A 27,477-nucleotide genomic window follows, 5' to 3' on the forward strand; every position below is an offset into this window, starting at 1 on the left:
AATCGACTATCCGGTTTCTCATTTAAATACCTGTTCTTTACCGTTCACCGGCTTTCTCGTGTATGCGTGCGCACACACTTCGTGCGAGCTTTGTGGGCACAGGTTGCGCGAGATAGGTTGTGCGAGCATATATGGATACATACCTGATCGAATGGGTACACCTGCTAAAATTTTATTGATACCGTTGAGCGTTCTTTGGAGCGGGATGAAAGATCGATCATCCAGCTATGTCTATCTCGTCAAGATTGTATGCGTAGATATGTGTACATATACACGCGGATGAAGTGCGTGAATGGAAAGTAAACGAGAGAATAACAGCGAGAATGGCGAATTTTCTCGATACGGAAATGTTTCCCGTGACGAAAGAACGTATCGAGCGACTTACGCAACGATTGTTCCTTTTGTTTGCCCCTATTAACCGTAAGCGTTGCAAACGACCGTGTAATTACTTTTACACGAGAGCAAAACGGTTGTAATTCTTCGATAATTCGCGTCGCATTGTGGAAATGATGAATGGATTTCTCTGCACGATGGTGGCACCAACTTTTGTCAACAATATTCGAATATTGACATGGAGACGATTTTTTTTTTTTTTTCTTTTTTTTCTCGTCTTTAATAGAGATTGATCAGTGCGGTCATCGCGGTTACGATTCGATATTAGCAATAGGGTAATTACAGTCGATATTAGCAAAAGGGTAATTATCGATGTCGACTCGTTATTTAGCTATGTGAGTCATACTATTGGCATTGTGATTTCAAACGGGTTACGTATCTTTGCGTGGTGTAACATTGTGGGAGAGAAATTTACATTTCTTTAAAAAAATATTATGAGTTACGTTTATTTTTATTGTTGCAGTATTGCATCAAGTATTAATATCTTTTGCATATTATGAATATTAATCGTGAAAAATATATTTAAAAAATATTAAATGTTAAAATTGTAGGAATTTTTATGGTGCTCATGGAGGATATAATATAATATCCTCCAATAAAAAATTCTTGTATGTAGAATTATAGGAGGAATAATATGCGTGAATTATGGATCGATATGTATTCAAATTTCCAGACTCTGTTGCAAAATGTTCGACACAAATGACTACATCCGCTCATTTTTTCAACTTATATTTATCGTTGACAAATAAATTAAGCATATTGATCCTTTTTAATCTTGGATCTATAATACGAATACGATTAAAATTTTAAATATCTTGTTATTTCAATGATTATATAAAAAAATCACTTAATGATTAATTTAAAAAGCTACTTAGATAATGAAGTAGAAATGAAATTTTCAAAAAACTTTCAAGAACAAGTAAAATATTATCGAAAAAATATCTCATTACTACTAGAAAAAAATAATTTATCCAATTTTCTCTCGCGCAAAGTATTTAAAACGTTAACAAATGACAAGTTAAATTTCCATAGGATAAGAGATAACGTTATAGACAAACGCGCGTCACATTCGAGAAAGTGAAAAACACCTAAGAAAACTCAGAATAAATTTGTCTCGCTTTACTTTGTCATCTTGAACAGGTAGGTGCTTGGCAACCCAGTCGAAACTGATCTTGAGTCGAAGTGAAAAAAGAGCAGGTTGAGTTCTTCTTCTCGTCGCGACGAAACAACCTGTTCTCCAGGAGGATCGATTTAAAGTACAAACAAGAGAAGAAAAATCTGGATAAGAGAAAAAAATGTTACATATATCTACGTATAAATATAATTAATACATATTCAGAAGATAACTTTTAACGTGATTCAACTTCTCTTGTTAGCTCTGTTAAATAGATATATAACAATACATTATTATTTCAAATCTACTATTTTTATTTCAAATTTCTTGCAAATCTTTCACTCCTTACTTAAATTATCGTTTGACTAAAAACTCTGTTTTAAAGTTTATAATTATATTTTTCACTTTTTATTCTCTAAACTTATAATTTACCAACTTATATCTCTTTAACAAGATCATCGTTAATAAAAGCCACTTAATAACGTTTCATCAATTTGCTCGTTAATTGTTAATATTATTTTAACGACGTTTCGAGTTAATTTATTATAATTTTTAAACGGTTGGTACATGATCATCATGTTAAATTTTACGCCATTTAGAGAGAATCGTGAGTACTTTGTGGAGAGATTGTTATAGGTTCGACGCATTTAATCTCATTTACCGAGACGTGTGTGGCATAATGAATAAGGAACTGAGTTATCAGGGTTTAATCTCGTTTATTACGAACTTTGTTAGACTAAAGTGTCGGCTTATTTCCACGAAAGTTCGTTTACCCCCTATCTGGGAAAATTCGATCGATATTCTCTAATCGTCGTATAAATTTCCAACTCACGCAATTGATATTTAATACGTTTATTTGTCCTGTTGTCGTTTCAAATTTGAGAGAGATTTACGCGTATTTTATGATAAAATTGATCAAACTTTGCCGCACGTATTCCCATCCCTATTGTAAAAGTGACGATGAAACGTCGTAGACACCTACCGGGTAAAATGTAACGCTTTATGGTCTATAACCTATGCAATAAAATATTTTATCGTGATAAAAAAAGAAAGGGGGGAGAAAAAAATGTTATTTTTTGAAACAATATGCATTATTATACGGGTTTCCCTTTAATACATTCTTATGGATTCAATGGCTGCAGTAATTCATATTTTTCAAATAATGGTATCTTACAGACTTCTGCCCAAGTCTGATAAAAGTTTGACTTTATCATTTTATACTTTATTATACTTCCATATTTAAACCGTCCAATTAATAAAATTTAAATTTAAAATTTTCCAATGGATCATAAATTAATGAAATTTAAAAAACTCCCATCGAATTTGTAGAAAGTAGTAAAAAATTTCCACGTTTAAGGTCACCACGATCAATTGACAAATGTTGGAACGATGGATGGTAATTTTTCTCCAGAGAAATCAACCAAAGATATCTATTAAAATAATGATGATCCCAAGCGAAAAAACAGCAAGTAAATGCCATTATAATTCTCTCGTTGATAACAAATCTAACATCTCACGACCTACGCTTACCTCGACACCGTTATCATTATCTAGGTTAATTTTATACGTTATTATATACTTAATATATATATATATATCTCTCTCTCTCTTGCTTTCTTCGCAAACTTATTTCTCCACGAGTTATTCTTCCACGATTTATCTACCTACCCGATAAGTAACAGTTATCCGAGAAAGCGAAATAATGTCACGTTAATTCACCTTCCCGTAGCAAACCCGAATATCTGTATATTCAAATGAGTAGAAATCGATCCTTGAACTATCGCTTTTCGAGAAAAGAAAGGAAGGAAGGAAGGAAGGAAAAGTATCCTCGGTGGATGGACAGGCAACCCCTCGAACCATGCGGCGATCACGTATCGACCGTCGATACACATTTTTCCTATATTTTCCCTCCACGAGTCAAATTCACACACAAATTTACCTTTGGCTCTCGCGATACAACGTTTTTCACACGTTTCGTGAAAAATTTACGATCGATTATACGCGTTACCGGGCGAGAAGGAAAGAAGAACGAGTTACAAGGTTGATTTGTGGCTTGGAAAATTCCCAGAACTGTAAATATCAATGTTTTTCTTTTTTTTTTTTTTTTCCTCCGTTTAAATCACGATTTCGTTCGAGATCGGCGGGTATCGGCGATCGGTTAATCCCATAACGTCGGATGGTTTTCTTTTTTATTTCCTTTATTATTTGGCCTTATTTTCCACATACCTCACCCGGTAAACCAGTTGGGTTGAGTGTTCGCCTTTCTTTCCACCTCGCGAAACCTGTATTCTGCATACCACTTACCGCGGCATGCGATTGAATAAGCGACTTTATAAACAGTTAAAATAACATGAAACCGGCGTGTCTAGGAAACCATAATCCGCTTCCTTTTTTCCTTCTCCACCTGTTTTTTTATTTTTATTTTTATTTTTATTTTTATTCTCCTTAATCCTATGCTTGCATGCAGGTTCGAATGATGCTGTTGGAAATTGTACGGATATAGTGGTATACAATTTGTGGTATCACGTGTGTTTTTTGCGCGAAGTATGCGAAGCGTACTATGAAACGAAAATATTTATAAAAGTAAAGTATAACGTAGGTAAAAGAAAGTAATGGTATGCGAGATACGAAAAAAAAGGAAAGGTAGTAAAATTGTTTTTCATACCGAAAGAAAAATTTATTTAGATATAGCTTTATAATAATACATCAATATGAATTTTTATTTCCAATTAATTCATCGAGTAAAATTATAGTTTTTCTGTAATTAAAAGTAATTTCTTTTGTATTTCCTGTATATATTAATCCAATTGCTTGCACATTAGAATTCTTCAATTATTATTGAATATTGTTCATCATTGTGAAATTACTTATCATTGGAAGGGAATTGGTGAAAGAGTTAATATAATATTATACATGTACGTGCTTTGTATGCATAAAACTGCTTTTTAAGTTATTAAACGAAATGTTCGCATAAAGCTTGTTTGAGAATGGAATCAATGTATTTAATATAATTTAATTCTCTCTCGCAAGTTTCCAGTATTCGTATTTATTATTTGTACGAAGATATATTAATCAAATCGGACAAAGAATATTTACCCAATAAATATCAAGTTCACTTCTCGACATATGCTTGCAGGTTATAATGTAATTATTATGACGTAGTTGTTTCACAAAAATTTAACATTAATAAATAGATATACAGATATTCTTAATTGGTCAGAGATGTTACCATTATTATTATCATTACTTAACACGTCAATAGTCACAAGATATAACTGACAAATCTTGGTAAACACGTGTAACCTATATGTACTTCTAATAACGTTATAAATAATTACACGTGTAATTTCGAATTTACCATTTACACGTATACGTGTAAATAAGAAACAATAATAAAAGTGTCGTAAAATCAACGAAACAAATTGCAATTAACTTGATTATCTTTCGTTCGACAATATTTTCAAACAATATGTAACAAAACACAAATACAAAATAAAATGTTATCCACACGATATACATACAGTCATCCGAGGAGACATTCGTGCAAACTTGAAAGTTGTTGTTAAAATTTCACTTTGGAATTAATTACATTCCATAACAAAAAAAAAAAAAATAACAAAAAAGAAAACCAAAGAAAAAAGAAAGAAGATAACAAAAATTAAATCGATTCATCATTGGTTTACGCGTGTTCAAAAATCGAAGAAACGTCGAAATAAAAATTAACTTTTCACAGTGTTTCTTTACTTTTCACCCAAGATTTTTGTAGATGATTGTATAACACAGGGGAATGCAACTCGTAAATATATAAAAGAATCAAGACGCCTTGTCCGGTTCCTAACAAGCATGATATATTACTTTCGCGGCACGAAACGTTGTATTGAGATATTCCTCGTCACCAGGAAAAATGATTGTTGGAATCTGTGTCGCATCTTTGATCGTGTTCAGCGTTGAGATATCTGTGTATTGACCTTGCGTGGGACGTGTTGGATAGCAGAACAGGTTCCGTTACACCTTCCAGCTTGGAAACATTCCATCGAGCTACCTCTCTCTCCCTCTCTCTACTCGTCTCCTTCCCCTCTCCGCCCCTTTTTTATTTTTTTTTTTTTATTTCCTCGTTTAAGGGTGAGGTCATCTTACACCAGGCGACCTCTGAATGTGGCATCGATGACGGATGACAACCTGTACGAGCGAGAAATGGGAAAAGAAATTTCGCATATCGTCGATGGACATGTTATACGGTATCGATGACATTTATATTTAATTGCCTCTTACATTTACAACTGGTAAACACTGGTCGTTAAGTTGGTAACTGGACATTCGTGTTCGCGAATCGTGTGGACGTTGATATATATTTGACGAGGAACCGTATTTAGCACGAATTAAACCTAGAATGACTTCTTATTATATATATATGATAGATTTTGTTTCCTTCTTTTTCTTTCCTTCTCTCTCTCTCTCTCTCTTTTTCTTCTTGATTGAAGAATTGAACGTGTTGGTAACGCGTGAATAGAAATGCAAATATTATATATATATATGAGTGTTGTAACGTTTTAGGATCGAATGTTGCCTAACGAGTCGACGAATTCGTAGAAAACGTTCTTCGTTTAAATTTTATTCCTTCGAGGCCATTTGTTACTGTTGAAATTTCTCTTTCTTCTTATTCTTATATTTCTCAACGCAATATATTTCTACTGAAACGCACGATTACTTTTGTATCGTGCGGTTTACTCGTGTATCGTGGTGGTTATTATAATTCTTCGAATTGTAATTCGCGAGTAATGTACATTGTTATGACAGAATTTTCTCTTTTTATGATTGCAGAAATTATTATTCTCGATAAAACTATTGATTTCTGTCTAACGTTTAAGCCTGGCTTGGTACGATCTAAATATTACGTAAATATATATTCTTCGCAAAGTATAAAGATGTACGTAAAATACGATCACGTATTTTTAATAATCAAAAATAATTTTCATAGCCAAACCACCTTTGAATCAAAGGAGAAGCAAATTACATTTTAATAATTACAAAAAAAAAAAAATAAACAGAAGAATCTATGAATAATTCTCTTCGAAGTCATCCTAGGATTAAATATCGTATTTTACAAAGACATTTTCATCGAAGATCACATGGAATATTAGCATTGTAAAAATCGTTTTCCTATAGAACGCGCTAAAACGAATAAAGAGTTCGAGCCGAAAAATATTGCTAAAATGGCGGCCGCCACAGTGATTGCGAATTTACGCGGACAGCTCCCTTTCCCTTGACAGGAACCAAACGTTCATCGGTTCCGATTTGCCTTTCATAGTCACGGGTCCTCTGTATTCAAGCAGAAATTGAGAATCCTGGTTCTCTGGCATGCACAGGTACCTGTAATGATAACATTATGGTTATCTGATGCATAACAAATCGATAATGAATATTAAATTCAACGGTATGGAAATTGATTATTGATTATTATTATAAAATACAATATTTCGTTATCTGAAAAGTATCTAGATAAACCTTGATAAATGTAGCGATTTGTATCAATTTATATCGATATTAATTTGCAAACTAGTACATACAACTGCACGAATCTAAAATTATCATTGTAAAATATAATATATTCTCCGATATTAAAATTGATGTACATCTAAATCATTCGTAATCGTAAATTTTATATCGATAGTAATTTTCATACTCTCAATTTGTGAAATAATTACAAACTAAAATTTGTGTAATTGTACACGATAATAAAAATTTTTAAGAATTCGTAAAAAAAAAAAAAAAAAAAGAAAAAAGAGAGAAAATTTTCTCGAATAAATATCATTATACTTATAAATATCCGAATGTTGAAGGAAGACGTCGATACGAGCGCGAGTTAAGAGTTAAAGAGGAATTAAATAAAAAGAATTAACATCCGTTTAAAATCTTCGAACGTCCGATAACTGTCCCGTAGCTTTCGTTCCACGGACGTTCCACGCGTTGAGCGTGGAAAATAAAAAAAAAAAAGCCAACTTCCCTCTTCCCTCCCCCCTCCCACCCTCCCTTCCTCCCGTAATTCGGGACAAAACCATTAAACGGTGTTAGGATCATAAAGCTGACGGTGCGTATCTCTTTTCAAACAATTTAAAAACATTTGCCATAATCGTACACAGCCGAGGGAAATTTATCGCGCGCCTATCCCAACTTCAAGCAACATGTCACGTCAATTTATTCCCGTAAGCGCATTACCATAACCTCATCCTCATTTTTTAAAAAAAAATCGTTAATTACCAGTAATACGCCAAGCGTTGACGAGCGTTCAACATTGAGAAGAAACATTTTACACGGGCGAGTTCCACGAGTAGCCCACCACCCTTCACGGGTCGAACGAGGATGAAGCCCTTGGAATATACTTATTTAACGTCTAATCGAATTAACCCTCTCCCCATCTCTCTCTCTCTCGTTCCCGCGGCTCAGTGGCCATCATTCACAAGTGGACAATGGTCACGGACGTAGTTGTGCCTTCAAATCTGGAACGTTGACAGAGGATCGTTGCATGTCGTTTGACGAGACTTGCGATCATCAAACAGAGGCGATGGAAGTGTTGATCGACTGCTACTTCGACAGGCTGTTCTCGGAAATGGATCGCAGTTGCCTGGCCTCTCGATACAAACGTCGCGAGATGGTCGGCTACTTCTCGGACGTGATTAATAGCTGTTCCCAAGGTAAATCTAAAACGGTTTATTGAAACGATGGTTTCGATCGGCTCGGGAATCGAGATCGGTTAGAAAATTGGGGGCCGAGGGAACGATTTTAAATCGCGAATTTACCGTACGCCTAACGGGGAAGGGAATCGATTCGAGACCGTGTCAACGCACTTGGACGAACCGATTCACCAGCTCGGTCTGTTCGTCCACCACCTCCTAGAAAACTGTATTGTGCGACCATGAAAGTGGTTCGATCGAGGAATGCCGGAAAGAAAGTGATACCGGTGTAATGTTATATGCACGGGAGAAACTCGTGCATCGTGCTTGTGCCACCATATGATTTTACTTTCCTCGAAAAATTATGCAAATCCGCGAATCGTTTATCCGTGAAAACATGGTTTCGACGATTCGCGTGGCGAGTAGAAATAATTGTTCGAATAGAAGTAAAGCTAGGTTGATATCGGTTATGGAAATTATTAATCGGTTACGGAAAAGTCGAGAGGTTTTTATTTGGATTGCTTTGTTTCATCCTTTATTAGCCCAAGTATATCGACGATGTGCTTTAGAAAGCATCGTGTTCCTCGAGTGTTAGATCTTCTCGAGAAAGACTTACGTTTCCAAGGAAGTGAAACATTGTGCAGTCATCGTGAAAGAGTGACGTTAAGTGTTAAACTTGTTACTTTCACCGCGATAACTATCTCTCACGTGATCATCCACGGGATCATCAATTAACAGGAATATCTTTCGAACCGTAATTCACCGATTACCCGGTTAACGTCTATCCTCTCTTACGCGTATTAACCTGATAATGCGAATCTAACCTAGAACCAACTAATATGCGGCAACCCATATTTAAAGAAATAACGTTTCATCGATATTTCGTTGCTCGATTCACACATTATCAAACTTCTCCCTCTTTTACACAATTTAATTTAACGAGTACATTTTCTCAATTAATTCTTCCCCAAATAATAATTTCCAGCCGAGAACCTAGACAAGCAAGACGTGTGCGAGAGGATAGTGATGTCCGCCCTCCGCTACCACAACATAGCAATGATGGAGAACGGATACGTGTGCCTTCTAGGCAAGTTCCACAACGTGCTCTACGTGGCGGCCAAGCTCTGCTTCGATTGGGACCTGGACAACAACGAGATCGTGTCCCGCCTGCTCAACGACATCTTCTACTGCGAGAAAACGTTCGAGCGTATCCTGGTGGGTGCCATTTTCGGCACCCGGGTCACCCACTTCCTGTCAGGGTGGAAGAGCGACTTCGAGGACCGCGAGGAGAACCTACGCGCCCTGATGTACTTCTTGCGCCACGCGACCCTCGGCAAATTGGAGTATCGCTGCGCCTGTTCCCCCGTCAAACAACGATTCATCGACGTTCCCATGGAATCTTACGGCCAGGTGTCGCCTTTCAGAGTTGCCATCCAACACGGCTCGCCGGACATCCTTTTGATCATGCTCCGTTACGGCGCCTCGGTCCAATGCGACAAACTCGCGCCGACCCCCCTCGAGATACTGCTGAGCAAGCTGAGCGAGTACGACTCCCAACCGGGCCAGGAGCGGATCGTGTACCCGGAACATTTGCTTCTCTGCCTGAGATTAGTGCTGAGAACCGTGACGACCGGTTTCGTGAAGACGCCTGAGTACATCGCCGAGCAGAGCGGGGTGTTGAGCGTTTCCCTATACGAACAGTATCCGAGTTTGGTCGAGCAGAAGCTTGTGCCGCCCGAGAGGAGCGGCCTCTGCCCCCCTGAATTGAGACATCTTTGCCGGTGCCGGATCAGGGAGGCCTTGTTCGAGAACTGGGCGTTGCCGCACGGGATACAGCAACTTCAGATCCCGGAGTCGTTGAGGAGTTATTTGGATCTGCTTCGAGATTGAGAACTTTCATTCAGGGATTTCAATTTTGAATCGTGTATCGGGATATTGCGCTCGAATCGAACGCTATTTTTTGGAGAGAGAATTTCTTTGAGAGACGAAAGGTGAAAGTTTGGGAGGAATAGATTATGGAACAACACGTGAAATATTGTACGAGTGTTGAATTAGGGGCCTTAAATAAATATTGCGTATACACTTCTTCGAATTCATCGAGGAAATTGATTAGATGTTTGTAAAGCGTCTCGTGTTTTTATTATATTTACAGATCGATCAATGTATATTTGTACGTGTATAAATATTTCGTTTAACGTTGTATGTATAACGCGATGGAAATTATCTATACACATATATTATATTATAATGTATATTATATGCTATTATTTTAATGCGTGATTTATTACAGTTAGATCTTATAATTTATAAATGACATTATCTATCATTCTCTTTTCCTTTTTCATCTCTTTCAATATTAATATTAATTTTATTAATGTAACGTGAAATTTTATTAAATCAGGATCCTTTTTAAGAAGGAAACTTTCTTCGAGTTCTTCAAGAACAAAAATTTAATCACGGCGTAAGAATCTAAGAAATAGTTTTACTTGGAGAGAAAAAAAATAATACGTATAGCCACAGTTAGACAGTTTCCACGAACACGTTCAAAGTTTGAAGATGAAATCAAACGAATCAAGGAAGTAGTCTAAATGTATGTTAAAACGTAAAGTTGTTCGTAACTTTGGATGCAATTTCTTTTAGACAACGTTTGAATTATTATATATCAGTTATCAACTTGCTGATTGAAATAGTTCCATATAATAGAGTGGCCGTATAAATTTCGATATTGAATAGAGTTTTACACGTGATATTTTATACTGGATAGAACATGGACCTACGATAAAACATAGATTCACGTTCATGATAACGCAAAGCGTTCAATCATTCAAATCGATCGAATTGTACCAATATGGACAGAAATAGAAATAATGTAAATAATGTAAATGTAAATTGAAAAATGTTTTTATTGAAAATTGTGTAGGAATAATATTTTCTTTATTTTGATATTGTTTTTTTTATTATTAGTTTTACGATTATAAATTAATACCTTTGTGCTATTAACAATTTTTTGACAAATTTTTGCTGAATATTGATTTCAGATGGATATTTGATTACATCAAATTTGTTTATTTATTTTTTTAAATTGTGTCATTTTTTTTAGTTTTTATCCAGTATTTAACGATTGTAAATTACTGTTAAATCGTTCCAAAGATTCGTTGCGCTTTTGACGTACGATATTAAGTTCCGTTCAGTATTTCACGGTATTGGGAAAGGATTATCTGTTACGAATGTTGCCAAAGAAATGAAATGCTGGATTTAAACAAATACCTGGGAACAGTTAAATATAGTAATTCAAGAGAAGAATTTAGGCCAGCTCAATAAATAGCCAGAAAAATAAATTCTTTAATGAGACGTTAAGCGGGAATCGATAGAACAGAAACAAAAAATCGGATCCCCTCCGTTTGTATTGATTTTATAAAATCGTAGATAGATAGATTCGTCCATCATTTATTCTGATTTTCGTAAAATAATCTCAAGGAAGAAAATATATTAAGATTGAAGAAATTACCTCATGTAGATCATCGATCGAAAGGTATTAAAAACTTTTCGACGAAACGAGAGTAGCCAATATAAGACGAAAAGCTATCGAAAGAAATTGCGTACCGATTGTATATAATATCTACTTTAAATTCTGTGGAAGATACGTAGAATCGCTTCCTTAAATTCTTCCTCAAACTTTCGAATCCAACGTAACAAATACAATTTCGTTAAACGAATTGAATTATTCATTCATTCTAATTTTTAACTCGTTTCCAACTTGTTATTACTTATTTTGATAAAAATAAATAGGCGAAGAAATAATGAAATCCGACAAGTGAAATTCATTCGACACATCGGGCACACATTCGAAAATACGAGGGAAACACGAAAACAATTTTAACGTCAATCAAAGAAGATAAACGTTTTCACCCGGATTTAATAGCCGCCGTTTAATTTAAACACACGAGACACAGAGATTTGAAACGTTAGGAAAGTTAGGTTCAATAGGTCGTGGATAATTGTACAATGTAATATCCCGAGGTTAAAAGCCGAGAATCGAAAAGATTCTCTATCCGAACTGCGAGAAACTGTGCCCGTTCGCCACTTTTATTTCTGCCACGCGGCGCGTAAAGAAATACCGCCGTTTATGAATTTTGAACTTCGTTCCGGGTATAAATATGAGCGGCGTGTTTTGCGCTTGTGGAAGTTTGGTTTACCGGTGGATTTTAAATTTTTCATAAGGAGCTTATCTGTGTTAAGTGTTATGCCATCGGAGTTTACGATCGTTATAAAATATTGCGGAGAAGTTTGAGCGGAATGTGTTAGCCGGGATTAAAGCGTTTACAGGTGAAAATAAATCATTCGGCTTAAGTTTCGTTCGATTGGCAATAAAATTCAGTAATAAAATTGATGGCCAATGATTTGTAGTATTGTAATAGTGGTTTTCACGAACCAACTATATTCACCGTCCAACAATGATGATGATATTGATATTTAAAATAAATACCCGGGGGAACAAACTGACAGACGTGTAACGGTTTCGATTGGCGTTTTGCATTAAATTTTACACCAATCGTATCGAGCGTGATAATTCACAAAGCCCACGTCTAGATTTTCCCGAGTTCCCGTAATTCAATTACCATCTAAACAATTCATCGTCGCGATAATGTCGCCGGATATTGTTACCGGATCGTCCATCAATATGTAATTCGAGTCGGGCTCTCGATATTCAGGATAGACGAGTAGTAGGTGTGCGCGAAATCGATGAAATTTAATTTTTTTAATACGGAATAGAAACGTTTCTGGGTAAAATGGGGAATAAATTTCGAAAATCTTGCCGTCAGAAAATTTTTCCATACATTATCCACACTTTGATCCGTCGATTTTAACTTCAGATGCTTGATAGAAAGAGGAACCGAAGGTGTTATTAGAATATCAGAGAGAGAGAGAGAGAGAGAGAGAGAGAAAAGAGTCGATAGATCGAGATGTCGAAAGCATTTTAAAATGTTCAAGTTCATTTCCATGTATATTAGCGTTGTATAGAAAAAATAACCTTGACGTCTATCTACGCATTTTTTTCTCGCAAAGCTAACGATCGTTCTCATCTTTTCAATATGTATATACATTTTTTGCTATCTTGAGTTTCATATTATAATGTATTTGCTCGCTTGTAAAATGAGAATGAGAAACGTCAGAATATTTCTTTATAAATGAAATATGTCTTTGAAGTAATTGAATATTATAAAATGTGTCGTTTAAAATAATTTTATTAATTAATACGTGTTTTATTAATCTCTTTGTTTCTAACAGCAGTGGACAGTTAAACTTTGACTACTCGTTCGTAAATTATCCTGTCATTATTACCGAAAAAACAAATTTATTTCTCACGTTATCTACACACACTTTCTCTCGATGGAAAACTTTTCCATCAAATTTCCCACTTATCGCAATTTTATCGATTTAATCTTTCCCAATCCCTCCGCGATTTACCGGATAATTTACAAAAAATCAACTCGATATAATCCTACAAATACTTCTACAAATTACCCCACGAGATAAATCCCATCTTCCTCTTCCACACTTTTGAGAAAGGAAAAAAAGAAAAAAGCAAACAAATCAAATCCCGTGCCAGCTCAAAAGTTTGTTTGCCTCGCGTAAAATAAACCGCTTACGATTCGAAGCGAGGCATTCCTGCGCTTCTCCTCCAATCTTCTTCGCTTTTTTCGATATATATATATATATATACATGCTTCGAAAATAGCCTCTAATTATCATAAATCAAGGTAGTCAACAGTCAACTTCGTTACCTGTACGCGTCCTCGGAGACGTTTATTTTGCCGGGCTCGCCGGTTGTCTCGGTTCGGCTGGTCAGATTCACGGTGTTTCCAAACAGGCAATAACGGGGCATACGATGGCCAATTACACCGGTGACGACCTCCCCGCTGTGGATCCCGATGGTGATTTTCTGCGGGACAATCGTCACGTTTCGTGAAACGGAGGGAGAGGACTCCTCTTATTAAAAGAGGCGATGAGGATTCGCGTCACGTATCGCGCGCGGCGGAAGCTTTCGCGCAGGAACAGGAAGGAGACGGTATTCAGGAAGGAGAGACAAGAGTCTTTCTACGGGTATAAGTAATCGAATGTGAGAAGAGATCTGGGCAAGTCCCCTGTGCCGAGTTCCTTCTTAGGAACGCGATTGAAAAGTCAACTCGATAGAAGTGTCTTCTGGCGTGTAATCGGTCTGTTGACCGGGGACAAACATGTTGGAGATATGATGAGTGAATTATGGGTGCCGCGTTTGATGTGGAAAGCGTTGGAATGAGGAAGCGTTCGGTTTGATGAATGAATAAAACGAATTGCTTTTAACTGGTGTTTCGCCAGGTTTTTTCTCCTTTTTCTTTCCTTTTTTTCTATTCAGAAATATTATCGTAAGGTAAGTAAGTAAGTAAGTAAGGAAACGGAAAATAAATAGCGATGATGATTAAGGTGGGTAAATCGCACAAATCGTACGGGATCACAAGAGTTTATGATAGATTTGAATGAGGTTACTCAATTTTAAGATACTTTAATCAACGGTACTGTTAGACAGGTTAGCTTTCATGTCAATAGTCTATAAAATATGTTTGCATGTTTCTTATCTTTAGTAGAAAAATACAATGACACGAAAATTTTGAGGAGTAAACGATTTTAAAAAATTCATAAAGAAATGTGTAAACGTATTATTGTAGATGTAGTTAATAATCGTGTGGCGCTAGTGTTGCATCATCGTGCAATATGGCGTTTATTTGTACTCGTATAACAAACCTTTGTTCTACAAAATCTAAAATACAATGAAATTAAATATTTTAAAGTTAACTTAACTTAAACGCTTCTTGATTATCTATGATCCAATTGAATTAATATAAAAAAACGTTAACAATTTGATAAAAACTTCGTCAAGTTTTAAACATAAATTGCTCGTCAATGAGAAGTATCCAAAGATTTGAAAAATTTTAACGAGAAATATCCACGTTCAACAGATACCTGTTAATCACTATTATTTCGCAATCATCGTATCGACTAACGTTTCGAAATTGTATCATGTGAAAAGAGAAATAAGTTATTCGTTTCATTTTCGAATTCAGAAATATTTAAATTAATATCGGTCGTAAAGTTGGAAACACGAGGATGATAAACGTTTCCCGTGCAGGATGATCATTCGAGTGGATGGAAGTGGAATAAAAATTGAAGGCCGCAAAGCGGGTGCATAAAAAAAAATATGGAGGCTTACCACTGGCTCGCCATCGATCTGCACTTCGTCCGCGGCTAGATCCATCATATCCAAAGCGAGACGAGCGATGCACCGTGCATGGCAACGACATGGTTCCGGTAATCCGCTCACGGCCATGTATTTGTCACCAACAGTTTCGACCTAGTCCGACCAAAGTGGATCAGTGCTAACAAGCCTTCTCGTAAATTCAAATATATCTGTTGTCGCGTGTATAATGGTTATACGTGAATCTTGGTTTCAACGGAGTCCTTGCCAAAATAAAATTCATAGAAATATTTATTAAAGAGAAGAAATAGATCGGTGTATCAATGAACATCCATTTTAAATTCAGATAGACGATTAATTATATATTGTTGTGATTTTTAGATTACTGAGTTTTAGGATCTGCTCTTTAATTTTCCAGAAATCGTACGATCCTAAATGGATTTCTGCGTAGCAAAAATATAAACATCTTGAAAATTTCGTTGCGAATTATTCGAAGAAAAGGAAAAAGGAATTCTTAGGGATCAGATTCAGGTACATATTCTGCAATGTATACAATGGATAATTTTGCATACTGTAATACAGTTTTGAATTTCACGACCAAACAGTCAAGTTCGCCGTATAAAAGGAAGTCCTAAGGGACGTATAAAAGTTTTCTCTCGTTCCAGTATGCGTTATTATTTAAAACAACCGATATTTCTAACAACGGGTATCGTTCGTATTTTCTACCCGCTTACCAGCTCCCAACCTCTTATTAATGCATTTTAAACGGCACGCGTTACGAGGGAACTTTCTTTCCAACGCGAGAACGCCTTTCAAAAATATATACGTCGCCATAAGCGTTTTACGTTACACCGTACAAATGCACTTTCCATATTATTACCTCCAGCGAATCGAGCCATATTTCAATGGACTCCATTTCAATGGATCTACAAGCATTGTTAATCGCTTCGAAGTTTACTTTAAATTTACACATCGGCCAAAAGAACCAAAATTGTCTTTCCCATTATTTGTTGAATGTAGAGAAACAAAAATTTTTATAGGGAGATCTTCCAATATTTTAATAACACGTGCATGTATATATATATATATACATATATATTTTAACTCGATATTTTATATTGTCAAAAATAAACGAATATATCGGGTGCAAGTAAATGCTTACCTTGTACACGTTCGGATTTTTCTTCGGATCAGTGAGCACGTCGAACGCGGTGTACAGCTGATTAAGCATGTTGACGATTTTCATCGCACCGCTGGAGTCCGTGTGAGCGGCGCAGTAGGCCCCGAAGCCCACGATTCCAGAGAACAACAGGGTCACGCAGTCGTACTTCTTCGCCGGAACTGGCCTCGAGTGCCTGAGCTCGTTCGCCACGGAAATGGGTAGCACCGAGTACAACAACCTGTGAAGCGCGGGAACAACTTTTAAATCAGCAGCTCCTTTCAATCAAGTTCTCTTAAAATTATTGTTACAGAGAGGAATTGGTTTAACAAAACGAAGTAACTACCTCTGTTTCTTTCTCTTTTGTATCTGACGATTTTTTCTTTCAAGATGTGAGTAATCTTTGAGAACTTTTTAATGTGAAATTTATTTTATGGCTTGTAATACGTTGTATTTGTATACGCATGTATAAAATGTTGAAATATGTAATCGGTGAAATTAAGAGAAAATTTGTGGAAGTTATGTAAAAGAAAGATTCGTGCATTTTTAGTTTTGATTCCTCGTTTGTTCGTTCATCGTCGATTATGAATCTTAAAACGAAGTTGAACGAAATATTCGAATGTTAGAGGAAAGGAAAATGTATTGTTTCGTATTGCGTGTTAAACCTATCATACGTGAAGAGAGATATTGAAGGCACTGATAAACTTGTCGTGTTCATTTAATACGAATGTTGGAAAGCCATTCGTCTGTACAATATTTATCATATAATGCTTCTTTTGTAAATTAGATTAATGTAATTTATATCAAAACGTCTTTAATATAATTGTTATGATAGTTAATTAATAGTAAAATTAAATAGAATATGTATAAAAATTTTTAAAATTGAAATATATAATTTTTTCTTTTGGCAAATAGGCGATTTTTAATACAATTTTCTTTTTGATATGATTGCGTAGCAGATATATTCGATTATATACGGGAAATTCTTTGTGCAGAATGACCTGGTTTCAACGCACGCAATGCATCACAAGGCAACAGGTGGAAAAATGCAACTGCGATTCAATATTAATCCACATTTTGTATCTGATCCCGATATTGAAACAAAAAAATTCGATCAGAAACTAAAAACAATTCTCGAAATATTAATATATCTTTGAAGATATTAAAAACACTTTCTTTTCATTTTCGTAATGCAAAAATATTGACGATACGAGGAAAATCACGATAAAAATACATTTGCATGTCGCTTTAAAAAAAATATCAGACTTTCTCTCTCTTGATAGCTTTCTACAGAAACATTTAATAAACTGTATTATTATATACGTATATCACGCATATATTTATTCATTCGAATAAAAATTCATTCCACCGAATTCTACCAAATTCTTTCATTTCAACCCTCTTTTCGTTCGCCCCCTTTCACTCCCGAATCTATTCATTCTCCCGGACAATTTCAATTTCCGCACCTACAATCGCTTTAAATTCATCGTACACACCGTCCAAGATAAATTCGTTCCCGGATTAGAGGGCGTCCGAGTGGGACGATCGTCTGTCAACGACACTTTTATATGTAGATGTCGAAACACAGACGGAGGTTTAAAAAGAAAGAAAGATACAAAAAAAAAAAAAAAAAAGGGGGAAAAAACATATCATAATTTCTCGATAAAGGTGAGAAAAAAAGAGAGAGATAGAGAGGGGGGGGGGGAGGGATCCAATTTCCGGTGGGAAAGAGTATCCTGTCAAGAAAGCAACTCCAACGACGGAAAACTCGATTCCGGGAGAATTGCGTCAGGATAAATGGCAAACGAGGCCAATGGGGATTTCCTTAATCAGAAAATTACACGGACGGAAATCCTTACCTGTCGGTTTTCTGCTTCTCGCCGTCGAGCTCGCGATACGTCTGTTGCAATTTATCGGTAAGCAATTCCAAGTTTCTCGTTAATTTGTAATCAGCCTCGAATTGCTCCGACATCAGTACGAGATCTCTGGTGGCGTCGTGAAGGGGGATGTCGCTCAGGTACAAGCTCCGCCTGACAATTAGAGGAAAGTAAAAAGTAGAATTACAGGGAAGCATTGTTTCGTGTGAAAATATAATAAGGAATCGTTCAGGAACAGTGGCGAGTGAAAAAAATGTCGTACTCGGAGAAGTGAAAAATTGGATGATCAGAAGAAATTTGGAAATAACGTAAGTAATGGAATATTACAGTGATGAGAGAAAAAGTAAAGCTAATGGATCACAGAAAAGGATTGATTTGTATGAAAATATAAAGGAATATTTGGAAACATTGTTAAATTGAAGTTAGATTTAATGATATATAAAAGTAATATTAATTCTTTGCAATAGAATCTTTTTGTTCTGGGCCAATTTTATTCTTATTTTTAATCTTATTTTTCTATTAATCATATGAAATATTAATCTTAACTCAAGAGTCTTTTTCCAGAAGTAATTTCATACAGAGATTTTATTAATAATTTTTGAATTCAATAAATAAATGCAAATATTTTTGATTTCAATATCAGAATAATCTAAACAATTTTCCATAAGAAATCTCAACTTTGTTGATCAATAAAAATTTGAATAATATCAAATTTTAACAACAATTTCAAAACATAATAAAAACTTTTAAATTTCTCGCATAAGAGAAAAAGTTAAATGATCAAATTCGAAAAATAAATTCTAATAAAAATTATACGATAAAACTGCATTCAACGCGATCTTCCCCGCGTTAAACAATACGACATTTATCCTTGAGGAACGACAGCTTCAAATTTAACGCAATTTCTCATCTCTCCGACGCTTTTAATCATTTTCATTCGAGATTCAGCATTCAATCATCCCCGATGTATAATTCATCATTCTTCTCTTACCCGCGATAATGGCGAGTACAGGCTACGCGACAAAAGAATCCACCCTTGAGATTCGTTTGAAACGAATACGTACGTTCCGTGTAATCAAAGAAAATTTTCCCAAAGAAAATTTATTCCCTCATGTGTATGCAATTTTTCCCATGGAGCACGAATGTAATCCATCCGGTGTAACGTAATTCTTCGCCTAATCTAATCGCCCTAAGGGCCAAGTCACTCGCCCTTTTACGAATGAAAGTTGACGCTAAATAAAAGGAAGTAAACTCGATTACGCTTTATTTCTATTTTCTGAATACATATTTTAAAGACGGATCTTTAAATTCAAACATGTTGGAAATTATTTGGATCATAAGAAGGATGAAAAATTGCGAGGATGTAATTTCGAGTCGATCAAAATGGCGCAGCAGAGCACCATCAGAACTTATGTGACCCTCGATTTATTCCGCGAAATTCGATTTCCAGAAAACGCGGCCATCTTTTCCTGTAATACCTTAGCAATTAGTAATATTAGTGAATTTAAACATTATTGATTAATAGTAACAATTAGCATCAAAAGTTTATCGACGTGTAAATAAAAATTATTAAAAGAGATCTCTATCTATTATAATTATAATGTATATATATAGATCTCTATCTATTATAATTATAATAATCCAAAATTTCGTTGGATGACTTTATTGCATAAAAGGGTCCAAATGTTATAAATAAGAGAGAGGTACCCTCGGTCGGAATGTACGACGACAGACAGACGATGGTCTCGTGCATTTTCTTCCTTTGCCGAAATGGAGCAAAATGAAGGAGGAGATGAGAAGTAGAAGATGACGAAGTGGAGGGTACTCGAGTGGAAGAAAGATGGAGAATCGGGAGAATAACAAGGGTGAAGATTATTCGAACAGAGGCAATTCGGTGGCGGCGTGACGGGAATTTATGTGACTAATAGGATTCCGGCAGACACTGGAATGGGTGTAATTATGCGAGTCATCGATTCGATATCTATCGAATAGCCTGTGTGTATATCCGTTATTTCATCCCGAGACAAATATTTTCCACGCAAAGATAGGGGAATTTGCGTTACAATGAATTAACAGGGAAACTCCGCTAGCGATCAAATATGTCTATTTACGATAACGACAATACCGTGTTCTGTCTTCGACGGCTATTAGATCCATTAGGTTAAGCTTTATATATTTCTTGCTACTGGAAAGAAGATACCTATTACCATTGTCTTATTCCAGGATATATAACAAGAGCTGTTACGTAAGTACTTGTATTTCGCGAGGAGATGTTCTTTCAATTCTATATTTCATGCTGTGTACGTGGATAGGTATAATATAAATCTCTTGGTAGAAAGAATCGTCTCTTCTATGAAATTAAAGTATCTAAGAAATATTATGATATTATTCAAAATCTGGGAAATAATAAAAAGTGATAATAAAAATATTGTGTATAATTTGACAATACTGTAATAATATTTATATTTACAGATTAAAGATTATTTATATATAAACGATATTAATAAACATGAGATTTCGCACTCGTCTATATTTTATATCATAGAGAATTCTTTTCTATTTGTGAATGTTTCAGAAGATTGAGAGATGAGATACGTTAGTGTACGTCAAATGAGATGAAGTATCAAGATATCCAATTAACGAAGACGAGAGGTGAGATTTCAAGGGGAACAAGATCAAGGATAGATGAAAAATCTAAATTCCTTTCCAAAATCACAGTATTAAATTCAAAAAAGAAAAAAAAGGAACAGAAAAATATAAAATTTTCACACAAAATTTCAAGCAAAATAATAAAAAAAAAAAAATTACGTATTATAATTTTCACATTTCTCTCATAGGCCATTAATCTTGCCATTTGTACTGACAAACGTGTCGTGTTATCGCGCGTTTTACAAATTTTCAAACATTTGTCATCAAACGCAACACCGACGCACGGAATGGTCCACCACCACCAGTTTATTGATCACATATTCGCACAGCTGTGTTATCCGGTTTGATTGAAATTCAATTTAGGAACTATTCGATAATTGCAACGCGGTGGGGATCAACGTGGCCCCGCGAATAGCGATATCAATCCACGCGATATAATTATCGGCGGTGATCGAGACGGCGAATTTTCGCATTACCGGCCGTTTAATGGAATCGTGGAATGCGAACGATCGTGCCTCTTCGATTTCTAATAAATCGAGGTCGCGCTAACGTGTCCAAGAGAAACGAGTCTCGTTAATCGGCCCGAGTTTGATGCGTTTAAACGCGTGAAATCGACTCCTGCACACAGAGCCACTTCAACGTTTGATTTCGCAGTTTGATTGAATTAAATTCGTCGAGTTAATGATCGATCATTCCACGAATTTTATCTCGAATCAATTATTTGTAATTCGTAGTTCAGCTCAAATTTTCGAACGAGTTCACTCGAATCTTGGCATTTGAATTTAACGAATCAGGATCGTTGTAAACTTTTTACCTGGTTAAGTCGTCCAAGTTCATCACGCTGGGATAACAAAGGAAGGTGACGAGGTCTGACTCTGGTATGTACAACATTTGCCCCTGGAAAAGTAACAATCTTGCATGAAAGATATCGAAATTGATATACTTTCAAATTTTAATCGATATACGCTCTCGATATTTCTCTACTAAATTGAATAATTTTCGAATAATTTATATACGTCCATTAAAAATATATACTGACTTTCAAACGTAGATACGAATATTCTTCCGAAGCGTCGACTCGCATCACGCCCTTCTTCGTTCGCAACACATAAACCGTGTTTATGTGCGACAGAATGTTCTCGAATGTCAATTCTAAATGTGGCCTGACCTACGGCAACAAAACTGCAAATTTATTTCACGATATATCAAATATATTCGAAATATTTTCGGATTAAAAACTTTCATAACAAATCACGTAAATTCATTTTACGTATCAAAAATTATTGATTCAAACGACAGAAATTCTCAAATTAACACAAATTTTATACGAAAAATGATTTTGTCAGAGTGTATTCTAATTAACAGATTTTCAATTCCCTTCGAGTCATAGTACTAGGATAATGGCGACCGCGCGCATGTAAACACGTATTTAGATCAATCAATCGATCAAGAATCTCGAACGGTTTTATCCCATGCATACGTATCGATGCACGTGCAACGGGATTTCGTTTCGATTTCTCAAGGTATCGTCCAGGAATACCAACGACGATCGAGAACTAATGATGAACGGATAATTGATCATGGGCGCGGGCTTAGACGCGTGCTGGCAAATGCAAATGAAGTTAAACGGTACTGTTCGAGTGGCGCGCGTATCCAATATGTCGCTCGAAACAAACCGCATTTGAAAGATATACGATTACGGGTGCATGAATCCGCGCAAATTATATCGTTGGTGGGCGGCGATAATGCAATTTCATGGTCCTAATGCGATGCTTCGAGGATAAAAGCAGAGGCCGGCGCGTTGTCGCCTAGTGAAACGAAACTCGCGATGTTGGGATTGAAGTGACATCTCGTGACGTTTCGTTTACATATCGTATATTTTTGAGACGAATTTTATTATATATATTTTGATATTTTTCAAGAGTGGAAATTATATTTTTTAAATTTGGAAGTGTTGGTTAAAGGTTGCGTGCAGCATGTAGACTTTGGATGTTACATCGTGAATTGATTCTTTTATTTTATCGCTTTAGTACTAAAAATGGAGAGCTAAAAAAGGGAGAAATCGTATAAATCTGATAGCGTAAGACATGGCTCTTTTATTACGTCAAATTTATTTCAAATTTATTACTCGAGATAAAAGAAATGGGTCAATTGCAGAAGATATCAGTAATATCTCTTCTCGTGTTTTTTAGAAAAGAATCTGTAATTCTTGATTCCCAAATTTATATCACTTAATGTAATAAAATCCAATTATTGGGATAAAATTGTTTATAAAATTATATAGTATAATGTCATGCAAATATAAAAGCTATTAATAATAATAAATAACAATAATATTAGAGATATTAGAGATATAGAGATAAGAGATAATTTTCAAATTTTTTCGAGCCATTTTCTCCTTTTTTCAATTAGATTTCTAAAATTCGAATCGCACGAAAAAATAAATACAATAATTACGAGTTGAAGAAATTAATTATTACAATAACTATATCATATAATATAGACAAAATGTTATTAGACATTCAACGTGTTCTCCATCAATGTCCAAATATTTATACATTCCGGGTGAAACGGATAGTTGGGCCGAAGTTAATATCCGTAACACAATTTGTGTTTACGAATATTATCCTACAGTATGGTTACAAACGCTCTGCATACATATTTGAAGATACTTTGAACAAGATTTGATAAATGTCAATTTACATCGTTGAAGTGGTACAGATATTGGCAGCGCTTCATGCATCCTTGATACAAGTTATAATTGTTCAAACTTACGGTAAGAAGGATGTCGTTCAACTTGCAATTACCGGAGCATACTTGAGGTATAACTCGTGTTATAGTGCACCCAGTTTGAACGATGATGAGATCCCGGTTGAACATCAGATGGAATGGAAAAACTCGGCAGAACGTCATTGGACTCACTTTCGGCTCTGTAATATTTAACGATATTTTTAATAAGCTTACACCGCTTTGAAACAAGTCTATCTAGTTCTACGGTGTAAATATTGTACGCTTTATTTTTCTTCTTTCTTCGATAAAAAATATTTTCTCAAATCAAAAAAGGAAAATTGATTAATATAAATATAAAAATCACTTTGTTCTTCAAAGATCCTCAGAGTAAATATTATATCATTTTATTTTAATTTATTTTATAAAAAATATTTCGCCTAGTCAAATTATGATAAAAAAAAATTTTTCAATATTCGCAAAAAGAAAATTGATATAATATAAAAATCACTTTCCAATTTTGAAAAATGTTCGAATATTATACATTTTTCATTTTTTTTTTTTTTTTAATAAAAAATCTCTTGCCTCGGATTGTAATCAAATTTTTTTTTTTTTTTTTTTTTTACTTTTAGAGAGAAAATTGATACACATATAAAAATGTATTACTCACCAACAGATAAAGTCTCGAGTTCTGCGATCATGGGGTTTGAAACGACCCCAGGGCCGGACGTGTTCGTGATCAAAAATTGCACGTGATCACATTCGTTTTTTGTCTTCAATATTCGCATCTCTATATCCGTGCCGTGAAGCTTTTTCGCCACGGTCTACGGCCGATAAAAGTTATAACTCGTTTAATCATGCTTCGTTACAACCTGAACGAATTTGTTAGATTGAAAATTAAATAGCACAAGTTGAGATCGGCTTAACACCCGCTTAACTTTGACCGATAAAAATAATACACCGTGACTGGTATTATACGTAGTGATGAAAGTTAGCATCTTGTTTCTATCTATAAATAGCAAAGCTTTGAGCGGATCGTTGCTATAGTATCTGATTATCATCAACAATATATTTTCACACTTTTCTCTCTCTCTCTCTCTCTCTCTCTCTCTCTCTCAATTTTAATAAACTTCTTTCCCCTTAAATATTAATAATAACAGAAACCACGGTAATAAAGAGAGTAGAATTTTATGATGCGGCTTGTCTTTGCCATTTTTGAAAATGTACAAAATTGATAATTCGAAACTGTTACTGAAACAAATTGGGAACAATTTGAATAAATTAGAACGTATCCACGTTACAAAATCTATCGGTAACTATTTTTCCAAATATCTCCCTTTCGCAATCAACGTCATTGTGTATTTATGAGACATACGTTTCATAACCAAGAAAGGAAAATTACATTTTTCAAACAACACTCGACTCCCGAAAATTCTCATTCTCCTTCCGTTATCGTGCCTTTTTTTGCTTTTCACTTCAAACTTCTTGTCCAATCTTAAAAATACCTTAACTATGCCGATCACGATATGCTCCAATCCAGGTCGATCGGAGTAATAATGTAATATGAGCGCGCCATCCTCGGGCCTCTCGGTGCATCGAAAAGAGGGCGCCCTCATCCCCGGATACAAGGTGCCCAAATGATCGTGAAGGGCGTCCAAGTTCTGTAATTAAACGTTGCACAACCCCCTCTCAATTTATCCGTACACTCACAATTATCCAGCCAGGGTGAAACAAGATCCCGCGCCCCTAATTTGTTTTCGATCGCCACTTTGCGTTTCGATCATGCCCACACCTGATCAATGCCCGCCGTTTCGCTCGTTACGCGCGTTTCCAATTCAATTTCTCCCGCTAATTTCGCTCGTCGATGCGTCTGCCGCGATATTTCGAGGGCGGCGGGTGGGGGAGGGGAGTTACGATACAAGAAACGTGAAATTTCGAGGGGAACGAGGCGACGTGACGAGAACAAACTGTTCGTACGTGACGCTCGAAAGAGAGAGAACCGGAAATGAAACCCCGCGAAGGAAAAACGATAATAATCTCGTTCCACGGTGACATTCCGCTTGCTAATCGCGCCGCGCTCGTTCATCGTGAACCGAGTTTCTTACCGCTTGGAATACGATACGATAATGAGAATTGCGGTGGTTGGGATGATTTTAATCGATCGACGATAGAAAATTTATTAGCGTTCAATATTAAAATTGAATCGTGATAAATGTATTAATTGTAGTAATAATAATAACTAGATACGATAATTTATATGGTAAAAATAAATAACAATCGGGTGTTAATTGTAAATTAACGTGAATGTAATATTTTAAATATGAAAATTCGATTCGAAAGAAGGATAAAAAAAATTGGACAATGTATAATTTAATAGAATTGATGGAAATTGAACAAAATTATATTTATTTTTTCCAATGCATCGATGGATGTGGCGAAATTATCTTCCTGCAGAGTTTTGTTTTAAAGTATATCGGTTGGGGAAACGATACGCACGCGTATGATCAAATAGAGATTCTGTATCATTGGGTGGCGCGTGTATATATGTGCCTTTCGTAATTATATGAAAACAAAACCGTATGTTTATCATGGCGAAGGCAGCTGCTTTGATGTGAATATCTAAACACGGTGAAGATATTAACCAGAATCCGTGAATCTATATAATTAATACAAACGAGACGATCGATTGCCTTTTCGAACTTGAATAAACTTTTCATTCTAATATAAATATATATTAACTTCTGAAATACATATTTTTGTATATCTTCGACTACTCGAAAGAAAGAAGAAAATGGTAATGAATTTTTTAAAAAAAAAAGAGTAAGCAATCACCGTTGCTTTTTCTCCCTACGTTTATATGTACATACATCATTTGCTAAGAATTAATTTATAGAATTATAACCTAGTTTTCGTATTGCAAATTATATCAAGCAAGAAAACGAGTAAATCTAAACATCTTAACTCATAATACAAATCTAAATTCCTTTTTATCATCTATAGAAACAAAGGAATAGAATAGAAATAGAAAGAAGAAGAAGAAGAAGAAATAATTTTATCTATTTTTACTTAAAATTTTTACTTGAAAAAATAAATAATTTTCTCTCACTTATGAGACAATCTAAATTCCAACGTACAAATACATAGATCGATTATCTGCAAGGAAAAAATCCTAGAGTAGAAAGAAAAAAAAAAAAAAAGAAAAGGAAAAGAAGAGATAATTTTATGCACACAATTTTTTTCATTTAATGCAAGCATCATTTATCGCCCTGTTCCATATACTTAACCTCGATGGATTCCAGCTGGCATAGCTCGGTGAAAAACAAGTCGATCATTCACCAAGCTGAAACGCCATAAAGAAATCACAATAATTCATCGAGCAGGCGCGACAAAAACATTTTCCACGACCGAGCCTTCGCAATAATCCGCCGTTTCGTATTCCGACCACACGAACGAGTTTACGCGCTTTTTGTTTGTTCATTCAACCAGAGGTTGCCGCAATCAGTGGGGCGACGCGTTTCCCTCGAACGAATCGTGCGTCGGATTCTGAAATGCGCCGCCATACGATCGCGAACACTGACCGTGCGCGTTGCACGGATGCAAATCGTTCGATTGGCACGCTTGCCGTCTGAAAGCTTGCGATCCTCCCTCGAATC

General features: G+C 35.4%; 2 protein-coding genes across 6 annotated transcripts in view; one reads left to right on the plus strand and one right to left on the minus strand.

Moving 5' to 3' along the window:
- Positions 1 to 4,537: 4,537 nt before the first annotated feature.
- Gycbeta100B (guanylate cyclase soluble subunit beta-1-like) overlaps positions 4,538 to 27,477 on the minus strand; it is a 30,986-nt gene continuing 8,046 nt past the window's right edge. For 2 of the 5 annotated variants that reach the window (XM_003693826.4, XM_012486983.3), the window contains 10 exons: positions 25,330 to 25,485; positions 24,495 to 24,648; positions 23,873 to 24,027; positions 22,137 to 22,265; positions 21,912 to 21,994; positions 18,431 to 18,601; positions 16,575 to 16,812; positions 15,428 to 15,568; positions 13,965 to 14,122; positions 5,726 to 6,877 (listed from right to left, as the gene is read on the minus strand). In XM_003693826.4, coding sequence (XP_003693874.2) covers positions 6,748 to 6,877; positions 13,965 to 14,122; positions 15,428 to 15,568; positions 16,575 to 16,812; positions 18,431 to 18,601; positions 21,912 to 21,994; positions 22,137 to 22,265; positions 23,873 to 24,027; positions 24,495 to 24,648; positions 25,330 to 25,485 — 1,515 coding nt within the window. In that variant the 3' untranslated portion in view covers positions 5,726 to 6,747. Of the gene's footprint in view, positions 5,687 to 5,725; positions 6,878 to 13,964; positions 14,123 to 15,427; positions 15,569 to 16,574; positions 16,813 to 18,430; positions 18,602 to 21,911; positions 21,995 to 22,136; positions 22,266 to 23,872; positions 24,028 to 24,494; positions 24,649 to 25,329; positions 25,486 to 27,477 lie in introns of those variants that run through there. The other 3 variants (XR_015292950.1, XR_015292951.1, XM_086911103.1) reach the window with 3 other exon arrangements.
- On the plus strand, positions 7,517 to 10,504 carry stops (SOCS domain-containing protein stops). Its single transcript, XM_086911104.1, has 3 exons — positions 7,517 to 7,710; positions 7,781 to 8,199; positions 9,164 to 10,504. Exons 2-3 carry the CDS (start codon positions 8,031 to 8,033, stop codon positions 10,066 to 10,068), a joined length of 1,074 nt encoding a protein of 357 aa, XP_086767230.1. The 5' UTR covers positions 7,517 to 7,710; positions 7,781 to 8,030; the 3' UTR covers positions 10,069 to 10,504.

This window comes from Apis florea, unplaced genomic scaffold (genome assembly GCF_048593485.1).
Source record: "Apis florea isolate Af1SG1 unplaced genomic scaffold, ASM4859348v1 contig_3203_pilon, whole genome shotgun sequence".
Taxonomy (NCBI): Eukaryota; Metazoa; Arthropoda; class Insecta; order Hymenoptera; family Apidae; genus Apis; species Apis florea.